The 12,155-nt window shown below is 50.8% G+C and overlaps 1 protein-coding gene across 2 annotated transcripts in view; it reads right to left on the reverse strand.

Annotated features, from left to right (window-relative positions):
- Positions 1 to 12,155, reverse strand: part of LOC139767393 (lachesin-like) — a 363,934-nt gene that overhangs the window by 56,907 nt on the left and 294,872 nt on the right. For both annotated transcript variants that reach the window (XM_071696730.1, XM_071696729.1), the window contains one exon: positions 8,784 to 8,945. In XM_071696730.1, coding sequence (XP_071552831.1) covers positions 8,784 to 8,945 — 162 coding nt within the window. The remainder of the gene's footprint in view (positions 1 to 8,783; positions 8,946 to 12,155) is intronic.

A 12,155-nucleotide genomic window follows, 5' to 3' on the forward strand; every position in this document is an offset into this window, starting at 1 on the left:
TATAGATGGAGACAGGATAGTACAGCAGAAGGCTCCTCCCTCACCCACCACTATAGATGGAGACAGGATAGTACAGCAGAAGGCTCCTCCCTCACCCACCACTATAGATGGAGACAGGATAGTACAGCAGAAGGCTCCTCCCTCACCCATCACTATAGATGGAGACAGGATAGTACAGCAGAAGGCTCCTCCCCCACCCACCAATATAGATGGAGACAGGATAGTACAGCAGAAGGCTCCTCCCCCACCCACCAATATATATGGAGACAGGATAGTATAGCAGAAGGTTCCTCCCCACCCACCACTATAGATGGAGACAGGATAGTACAGCAGAAGGCTCCTCCCTCACCCACCACTATAGATGGAGACAGGATAGTACAGCAGAAGGCTCCTCCCTCACCCATCACTATAGATGGAGACAGGATAGTACAGCAGAAGGCTCCTCCCCCACCCACCAATATAGATGGAGACAGGATAGTACAGCAGAAGGCTCCTCCCCCACCCACCACTATAGATGGAGACTGGATAGTATAGCAGAAGGTTCCTCCCCACCCACCACTATAGATGGAGACAGGATAGTACAGCAGAAGGCTCCTCCCTCACCCACCACTATAGATGGAGACAGGATAGTACAGCAGAAGGCTCCTCCTCCACCCACCACAGATGGAGACAGGATAGTACAGCAGAAGGCTCCTCCCCCACCCACCACTATAGATGGAGACAGGATAGTACAGCAGAAGGCTCCTCCCTCACCCACCACTATAGATGGAGACAGGATAGTACAGCAGAAGGCTCCTCCTCCACCCACCACAGATGGAGACAGGATAGTACAGCAGAAGGCTCCTCCCCCACCCACCAATATATATGGAGACAGGATAGTATAGCAGAAGGTTCCTCCCCACCCACCACTATAGATGGAGACAGGATAGTACAGCAGAAGGCTCCTCCCTCACCCACCACTATAGATGGAGACAGGATAGTACAGCAGAAGGCTCCTCCCTCACCCACCACTATAGATGGAGACAGGATAGTACAGCAGAAGGCTCCTCCCTCACCCACCACTATAGATGGAGACAGGATAGTACAGCAGAAGGCTCCTCCCTCACCCACCACTATAGATGGAGACAGGATAGTACAGCAGAAGGCTCCTCTCCCACCCACCACTATAGATGGAGACAGGATAGTACAGCAGAAGGCTCCTCCCTCACCCACCACTATAGATGGAGACAGGATAGTACAGCAGAAGGCTCCTCCCTCACCCACCACTATAGATGGAGACAGGATAGTACAGCAGAAGGCTCCTCCACAATTGAACCATATAGTAAGTATAAGGTATACTGGTGAGGACATTATATGGGAAAGTCTCCCAGGGTAAAGGTTGCTTCATATCAATGTTATTATGTCCAATATTGCATGTAGACGAATGTTCTTGCTTCATGAAGGATATATATAAGATATCCTCACCACAACATGGTGATATCCTCACCACAACATGGTGATATCCTCACCACAACATGGTGATATCCTCACCACAACATGGTGATATCCTCACCACAACATGGTGATATCCTCACCACAACATGGTGATATCCTCACCACAACATGATGATATCCCACCACAACATGGATAATCCTCCACCACAACATGATGATATCCTCACCACAACATGGTGATATCCTCACCACAACATGGTGATATCCTCACCACAACATGATGATGATCCTCACCACAACATGGTGATATCCTCACCACAACATGGCGATATCCCACCACAACATGGTGATATCCTCACCACAACATGGTGATATCCTCACCACAACATGGTGATATCCTCACCACAACATGAGAGTATCCTCACCACAACATGATGATATCCTCACCACAACATGATGATATCCTCACCACACATGATGAATCCTCACCACAACATGTGATATCCTCACCACAACATGGTGATATCCTCACCACAACATGGTGATATCCTCACCACAACATGGTGATATCCTCACCACAACATGGTGATATCCTCACCACAACATGATGATATCCTCACCACAACATGATGATATCCTCACCACAACATGGTGATATCCTCACCACAACATGGTGATATCCTCACCACAACATGTGATATCCTCACCACAACATGATGATATCCTCACCACAACATGGTGATATCCTCACCACAACATGGTGATATCCTCACCACAACATGGTGATATCCTCACCACAACATGGTGATATCCTCACCACAACATGGTGATATCCTCACCACAACATGGTGATATCCTCACCACAACATGATGATATCCTCACCACAACATGGTGATATCCTCACCACAACATGGTGATATCCTCACCACAACATGGTGATATCCTCACCACAACATGGTGATATCCTCACCACAACATGGTGATATCCTCACCACAACATGGTGATATCCTCACCACAACATGGTGATATCCTCACCACAACATGGTGATATCCTCACCACAACATGGTGATATCCTCACCACAACATGATGATATCCTCACCACAACATGATGATATCCTCACCACAACATGGTGATATCCTCACCACAACATGGTGATATCCTCACCACAACATGGTGATATCCTCACCACAACATGATGATATCCTCACCACAACATGGTGATATCCTCACCACAACATGGTGATATCCTCACCACAACATGGTGATATCCTCACCACAACATGGTGATATCCTCACCACAAATGGTGATATCCTCACCACAACATGGTGATATCCTCACCACAAATGGTGATATCCTCACCACAACATGGTGATATCCTCACCACAACATGGTGATATCCTCACCACAACATGGTGATATCCTCACCACAACATGGTGATATCCTCACCACAACATGGTGATATCCTCACCACAACATGGTGATATCCTCACCACAACATGGTGATATCCTCACCACAACATGGTGATATCCTCACCACAACATGGTGATATCCTCACCACAACATGGTGATATCCTCACCACAACATGGTGATAATAAGGAAGGATAGTCTGGTTGTAAAGATAATATAAAGGCACAACATACCCTGCAACCTGAACATGGTCTGAGGTCAACTATCCGGGTTCTGCCAATGATGTAGTTGAGACAATCAACATACTACAATGACATGCTTTCTTGTGGACCATTTAATAGCTCTACTGCAGCAATACAGGAGGAGGAGAGAAATGGTGGAAGAATGTGTACACTGGTGCACCCCCCTCCCCTCCCCCCTAACCATTGCATTATGTGGTACAGTACTTACCCCAGGCTGGTGGTACAGTACTTACCCCAGGATGGTGGTACAGTACTTACCTCAGGCTGGAGGTACAGTACTTACCTTAGGCTGGTGGTACAGTACTTACCCCAGGATGGTGGTTCAGTACTTACCCCAGGAAAGTGGTACAGTATTTACCCCTGGCTGGTGGCACAGTACTTACCCCAGGTTGGTGGTACAGTATTTACCCCAGGTTGTTGGTACAGTACTTACCCCAGAATGGTACAGTACTTACCTCAGGCTGGAGGTACAGTACTTACCTTAGGCTGGTGGTATTAAACTTACCCTAAGATGACGCTATTATACTTACATCAGCCTGGTGGTACAATACTTACCCCAGGCTGGTGGTACAGTACTTACCCCAGGCTGGTGATACAGAACTTGCCCAAAGTTGGTGGTACAGTACTTACTTCAGCCTGGTGGTACAGTACTTACCTCAGCCTGGTGGTACAGAACTTGCCCAAGGCTGGTGATACAGTACTTGCCCAAGGCTGGTGGTACAGTACTTACTTCAGCCTGGTGGTACAGTATTTACCTCAGCCTGGTGGTACAGTACTTGCCCAAGGTTGGTGGTACAGTACTTACTTCAGCCTGGTGGTACAGAACTTGCCCAAGGCTGGTGATACAGAACTTGCCCAAGGTTGGTGGTACAGTACTTACCCCAGGCTGGTGATACAGTACTTGCCCAAGGTTGGTGGTACAGTACTTACCTCAGCCTGGTGGTACAGAACTTGCCCAAGGCTGGTGATACAGAACTTGCCCAAAGTTGGTGGTACAGTACTTACTTCAGCCTGGTGGTACAGTACTTACCTCAGCCTGGTGGTACAGAACTTGCCCAAGGCTGGTGATACAGTACTTGCCCAAGGTTGGTGGTACAGTACTTACTTCAGCCTGGTGGTACAGTACTTACCCCAGGCTGGTGATACAGTACTTGCCCAAGGTTGGTGGTACAGTACTTACTTTAGCCTGGTGGTACAGTACTTACCCCAGGCTGGTGATACAATACTTGCCCAAGGTTGGTGGTCAGTATGGTGGGACAGTACTTGCTTCAGCCTGGTGGTACAGAACTTGCCCAAGGCTGGTGATACAGTACTTGCCCAAGGTTGGTGGTGCAGTACTTACTTCAGCCTGGTGGTACAGAACTTGCCCAAGGCTGGTGATACAGAACTTGCCCAAGGTTGGTGGTACAGTACTTACTTCAGCCTGGTGGTACAGTACTTACCCCAGGCTGGTGATACAGTACTTGCCCAAGGTTGGTGGTACAGTACTTACTTCAGCCTGGTGGTACAGTACTTGCCCAAGGCTGGTGATACAGTACTTGCCCAAGGCTGGTGGTACAGTACTTACTTCAGCCTGGTGGTACAGTATTTACCTCAGCCTGGTGGTACAGTACTTGCCCAAGGTTGGTGGTACAGTACTTACTTCAGCCTGGTGGTACAGAACTTGCCCAAGGCTGGTGATACAGAACTTGCCCAAGGTTGGTGGTACAGTACTTACCCCAGGCTGGTGATACAGTACTTGCCCAAGGTTGGTGGTACAGTACTTACCTCAGCCTGGTGGTACAGAACTTGCCCAAGGCTGGTGATACAGAACTTGCCCAAGGTTGGTGGTACAGTACTTACTTCAGCCTGGTGGTACAGTACTTACCTCAGCCTGGTGGTACAGTACTTGCCCAAGGCTGGTGATACAGAACTTGCCCAAGGTTGGTGGTACAGTACTTACTTCAGCCTGGTGGTACAGTACTTACCTCAGCCTGGTGGTACAGTACTTGCCCAAGGCTGGTGATACAGTACTTGCCCAAGGCTGGTGGTACAGTACTTACCCAAGGCTGGTGGTACAGTACTTACCCAAGGTTGGTGGTACAGTACTTACTTCAGCCTGGTGGTACAGAACTTGCCCAAGGCTGGTGATACAGTACTTGCCCAAGGTTGGTGGTACAGTACTTACTTCAGCCTGGTGGTACAGAACTTGCCCAAGGCTGGTGATACAGAACTTGCCCAAGGTTGGTGGTACAGTACTTACTTCAGCCTGGTGGTACAGTACTTACCTCAGCCTGGTGGTACAGTACTTGCCCAAGGCTGGTGATACAGAACTTGCCCAAGGTTGGTGGTACAGTACTTACTTCAGCCTGGTGGTACAGTACTTACCTCAGCCTGGTGGTACAGTACTTGCCCAAGGCTGGTGATACAGTACTTGCCCAAGGCTGGTGGTACAGTACTTACCCAAGGGTTAACCGTTACTGTGATCACGTACGTGACTATGGTTACATCTGGCACCTGCCGCCACACCCAATTACGTGTGGGCGTACACTGCTACCTTGTGCCATGCCTACTTACGTGTGGGCGTATGCCGCTACCTTGTGCCATGCCTACTTACGTGTGGGCGTATGCCGCTACCTTGTGCCATGCCTACTTACGTGTGGGCGTATGCCGCTACCTTGTGCCATGCCTACTTACGTATGGGCGTATACTGCTACCTTGTGCCATGCCTACTTACGTGTGGGCGTATACCGCTACCTTGTGCCATGCCTACTTACGTGTGGGCGTATGCCGCTACCTTGTGCCATGCCTACTTACGTGTGGGCGTATGCCGCTACCTTGTGCCATGCCTACTTACGTGTGGGCGTATGCCGCTACCTTGTGCCATGCCTACTTACGTGTGGGCGTATGCCGCTACCTTGTGCCATGCCTACTTACGTGTGGGCGTATGCCGCTACCTTGTGCCATGCCTACTTACGTCTGGGCGTATACTGCTACCTTGTGCCATGCCTACTTACGTGTGGGCGTATACCGCTACCTTGTGCCATGCCTACTTACGTGTGGGCGTATGCCGCTACCTTGTGCCATGCCTACTTACGTGTGGGCGTATGCCGCTACCTTGTGCCATGCCTACTTACGTGTGGGCGTATGCCGCTACCTTGTGCCATGCCTACTTACGTGTGGGCGTATGCCGCTACCTTGTGCCATGCCTACTTACGTATGGGCGTATACTGCTACCTTGTGCCATGCCTACTTACGTGTGGGCGTATACCGCTACCTTGTGCCATGCCTACTTACGTGTGGGCGTATGCCGCTACCTTGTGCCATGCCTACTTACGTGTGGGCGTATGCCGCTACCTTGTGCCATGCCTACTTACGTGTGGGCGTATGCCGCTACCTTGTGCCATGCCTACTTACGTGTGGGCGTATGCCGCTACCTTGTGCCATGCCTACTTACGTATGGGCGTATACTGCTACCTTGTGCCATGCCTACTTACGTGTGGGCGTATACCGCTACCTTGTGCCATGCCTACTTACGTGTGGGCGTATGCCGCTACCTTGTGCCATGCCTACTTACGTGTGGGCGTATGCCGCTACCTTGTGCCATGCCTACTTACGTGTGGGCGTATGCCGCTACCTTGTGCCATGCCTACTTACGTGTGGGCGTATGCCGCTACCTTGAGCCATGCCTACTTACGTATGGGCGTATTCTGCTACCTTGTGCCATGCCTACTTACGTGTGGGCGTATGCCGCTACCTTGTGCCATGCCTACTTACGTGTGGGCGTATACCGCTACCTTGTGCCATACCTACTTACGTGTGGGCGTATACCGCTACCTTGTGCCATGCCTACTTACGTGTGGGCGTATACCGCTACCTTGTGCCATACCTACTTACGTGTGGGCGTATACCGCTACCTTGTGCCATGCCTACTTACGTGTGGGCGTATACCGCTACCTTGTGCCATGCCTACTTACGTGTGGGCGTATACCGCTACCTTGTGCCATGCCTACTTACGTGTGGGCGTATACCGCTACCTTGTGCCATGCCTACTTACGTGTGGGCGTATACCGCTACCTTGTGCCATACCTAATTACGTGTGGGCGTATACCGCTACCTTGTGCCATGCCTACTTACGTGTGGGCGTATACCGCTACCTTGTGCCATGCCTACTTACGTGTGGGCGTATACCGCTACCTTGTGCCATGCCTACTTACGTGTGGGCGTATACCGCTACCTTGTGCCATACCTAATTACGTGTGGGCGTATACCGCTACCTTGTGCCATGCCTACTTACGTGTGGGCGTATACCGCTACCTTGTGCCATGCCTACTTACGTGTGGGCGTATACCGCTACCTTGTGCCATGCCTACTTACGTGTGGGCGTATACCGCTACCTTGTGCCATGCCTACTTACGTGTGGGCGTATACCTCTACCTTGAGCCGTCTCTACTTACGTGTAGGCGCATAACGGTACCTTGTGCCGTACCTACTTACGTGTAGGCGCATAACGCTACCTTGTGCCATACCTACTTACGTGTGGGCGTATACCGCTACCTTGTGCCATGCCTACTTACGTGTGGGCGTATACCGCTACCTTGTGCCATGCCTACTTACGTGTGGGCGTATACCGCTACCTTGTGCCATACCTACTTACGTGTAGGCGTATACCGCTACCTTGTGCCATGCCTACTTACGTGTAGGCGTATACCGCTACCTTGTGCCATGCCTACTTACGTGTGGGCGTATACCGCTACCTTGTGCCATGCCTACTTACGTGTAGGCGTATACCGCTACCTTGTGCCATGCCTACTTACGTGTGGGCGTATACCGCTACCTTGTGCCATGCCTACTTACGTGTAGGCGTATACCGCTACCTTGTGCCATGCCTACTTACGTGTGGGCGTATACCGCTACCTTGTGCCATGCCTACTTACGTGTGGGCGTATACCGCTACCTTGTGCCATGCCTACTTACGTGTGGGCGTATACGCTACCTTGTGCCAGCCTACTCATTGGGCGTATACCACGCTACTGCCTACTTACGTGTGGGCGTATACCGCTACCTTGTGCCATGCCTACTTACGTGTGGGCGTATACCGCTACCTTGTGCCATGCCTACTTACATGTGGGCGTATACCGCTACCTTGTGCCATGCCTACTTACGTGTGGGCGTATACCGCTACCTTGTGCCATGCCTACTTACGTGTGGGCGTATACCGCTACCTTGTGCCATGCCTACTTACGTGTGGGCGTATACCGCTACCTTGTGCCATGCCTACTTACATGTGGGCGTATACCGCTACCTTGTGCCATGCCTACTTACGTGTGGGCGTATACCGCTACCTTGTGCCATGCCTACTTACGTGTGGGCGTATACCGCTACCTTGTGCCATGCCTACTTACGTGTGGGCGTATACCGCTACCTTGTGCCATGCCTACTTACGTGTGGGTCATGACAGTCAGTCAGTACAGGTCATAATCATAATATAAAATGATCCCTTCGTGTCGTCTTCCAACCAATCAAAACTTACTTTTCCTATTATGGGAACTGAAATATCTGTATCGTCAGTCCAGCCAATCAAAACTTAGTTCTCCTTTTATTCCAAGTTTTCATTACATATAAGACCATTAAGCCATAAGAGAACACACTTCTCTCATGACGGTATAGTTTACTCTCAACAGAAGCCATCCTCCGCCAATCAGTTCTTACCTCTCCTTCCGTCCGAGGTTTCTATTGGCTTGCTGTCCTCCCTGCGCCACTTGATCTGAGGGTTGGGGAAGCCGTCGCCATGACACTTTAGGGTAACGTTGTCTTTCTCACGAACGACAATATTACTCCTACTGCTGGCCTGGTCCACTATGGTGGGTGGTACTGTGAGAAGAAAACATTGTGGTAAGTTACCTGCTCCAGTGTACTACCCCCTCCACCAGTGCACAGCACACAGGTATGGAGTACCATCACTGTACAGTATACAGGTACCATCACTGTACAATACACAGGTACCATCACTGTACAGTATACAGGTATGGGGCACCATCACTGTACAGTACACAGGTATGGGGCACCATCAGTGTACAGTACACAGGTATGGGGCACCATCACTGTACAGTATACAGGTATGGGGCACCATCAGTGAACAGTACACAGGTATGGGGCACCATCACTGTACAGTACACAGGTATGGGGCACCATCAGTGTACAGTACACAGGTATGGGGCACCATCACTGTACAGTATACAGGTATGGGGCACCATCAGTGAACAGTACACAGGTATGGGGCACCATCAGTGTACAGTACACAGGTATGGGGCACCATCAGTGTACAGTACACAGGTATGGGGCACCATCAGTGTACAGTACACAGGTATGGGGCACCATCAGTGTACAGTACACAGGTATGGGGCACCACCAGTGTACAGTACACAGGTATGGGGCACCATCAGTGTACAGTACACAGGTATGGGGCACCATCAGTGTACAGTACACAGGTATGGGGCACCATCACTGTACAGTATACAGGTATGGGGCACCATCAGTGAACAGTACACAGGTATGGGGCACCATCAGTGTACAGTACACAGGTATGGGGCACCATCAGTGTACAGTACACAGGTATGGGGCACCATCAGTGTACAGTACACAGGTATGGGGCACCATCAGTGTACAGTACACAGGTATGGGGCACCACCAGTGTACAGTACACAGGTATGGGGCACCATCAGTGTACAGTACACAGGTATGGGGCACCATCAGTGTACAGTACACAGGTATGGGGCACCATCAGTGTACAGTACACAGGTATGGGGCACCATCAGTGTACAGTACACAGGTATGGGGCACCATCAGTGTACAGTACACAGGTATGGGGCACCATCAGTGTACAGTACACAGGTATGGGGCACCATCAGTGTACAGTACACAGGTATGGGGCACCAGCAATGTACAGTACACAGGTATGGGGCACCATCAGTGTACAGTACACAGGCATGGGGCACCATCAGTGTACAGTACACAGGCATGGGGCACCATCAGTGTACAGTACACAGGTATGGGGCACCATCAGTGTACAGTACACAGGTATGGGGCACCATCAGTGTACAGTACACAGGTATGGGGAACACCAGTGTACAGTACACAGATATGGGGCAACACCACTGTAAAGTACACAGGTATGGGGCACCAGCAATGTACAGTAAACAGGTATGGGGCACCATCACTGTACAGTAAACAGGTATGGGGCACCATCAGTGTACAGTACACAGGTATGGGGCACCATCACTGTACAGTTCACAGGTATGGGGCACCATCAGTGAACAGTACACAGGCATGGGGAAACACCAGTGTACAGTACACAGGTATGGGGCACCATCAGTGAACAGTACACAGGTATGGGGCAACACCAGTGTACAGTACACAGGTATGGGGCACCATCAGTGTACAGTACACAGGTATGGGGCACCATCAGTGTACAGTACACAGGTATGGGGCACCATCAGTGTACAGTACACAGGTATGGGGCAACACCAGTGTACAGTGCACAGGTATGGGGCAACATCAGTGTACAGTACACAGGTATGGGGTACCATCAGTGTACAGTACACAGGTATGGGGCACCATCAGTGTACAATACACAGGTACGGGGCAACACCAGTGTACAGTACACAGGTATGGGGCACCATCAGTGAACAGTACACAGGTATGGGGCACCATCACTGTACAGTACACAGGTATGGGGCAACACCAGTGTACAGTACACAGGTATGGGGCACCATCAGTGTACAGTACACAAGTATGGGGCACCAGCAATGTACAGTACACAGGTATGGGGCACCATCAGTGAACAGTACACAGGTATGGGGCACCATCAGTGTACAGTACACAGGTATGGGGCAACACCAGTGTAAAGTACACAGGTATGGGGCACCATCAGTGTACAGTACACAGGTATGGGGCACCATCACTGTACAGTACACAGGTATGGGGCACCATCAGTGAACAGTACACAGGTATGGGGCACCATCAGTGTACAGTACACAGGTATGGGGCAACACCAGTGTACAGTACACAGGTATGGGGCACCATCAGTGTACAGTACACAAATATGGGGCACCAGCAATGTACAGTACACAGGTATGGGGCACCATCAGTGAACAGTACACAGGTATGGGGCACCATCAGTGTACAGTACACAGGTATGGGGCAACACCAGTGTACAGTACACAGGTATGGGGCACCATCAGTGTACAATACACAGGTATGGGGCACCAGCAATGTACAGTACACAGGTATGGGGCACCATCAGTGAACAGTACACAGGTATGGGGCACCATCAGTGTACAGTACACAGGTATGGGGCAACACCAGTGTACAGTGCACAGGTATGGGGCACCAGCAATGTACAGTAGTATGCAGGAAATGCCTTCATCTGGATGAAGCTGGTGTCACTTACCACACAACCAGTGGTGGTAGAGCGGGGGGAGGAAGATGGCCTGGTACAGCAGTGGTAGTGAGGAAGATGGCCTGGTACAGCAGTGGTAGTGAGGAAGATGGCCTGGTACAGCAGTGGTAGTGAAGAAAATGGCCCGGTACAGCAGTGGTAGTGAAGAAAATGGCCCGGTACAGCAGTGGTAGTGAAGATGGTCCAGTACAGCAGTGGTAGTGAGGAAGATGGCCCGGTACAGCAGTGGTAGTGAGGAAGATGGCCCGGTACAGCAGTGGTAGTGAGGAAGATGGTCCAGTACAGCAGTGGTAGTGAGGAAGATGGTCCGGTACAGCAGTGGTAGTGAGGAAGATGGTCCGGTACAGCAGTGGTAGTGAGGAAGATGGTCCAGTACAGCAGTGGTAGTGAGGAAGATGGTCCGGTACAGCAGTGGTAGTGAGGAAGATGGTCCGGTACAGCAATGGTAGTGAGGAAGATGGCCCGGTACAGCAGTGGTAGTGAGGAAGATGGTCCAGTACAGCAGTGGTAGTGAGGAAGATGGTCCAGTACAGCAGTGGTAGTGAGGAAGATGGTCCGGTACAGCAGTGGTAGTGAGGAAGATGGCCCGGTACAGCAATGGTAGTGAGGAAGATGGCCCGGTA

The sequence above is a fragment of the Panulirus ornatus genome, chromosome 61, assembly GCF_036320965.1.
Source record: "Panulirus ornatus isolate Po-2019 chromosome 61, ASM3632096v1, whole genome shotgun sequence".
NCBI classification, from domain to species: Eukaryota; Metazoa; Arthropoda; class Malacostraca; order Decapoda; family Palinuridae; genus Panulirus; species Panulirus ornatus.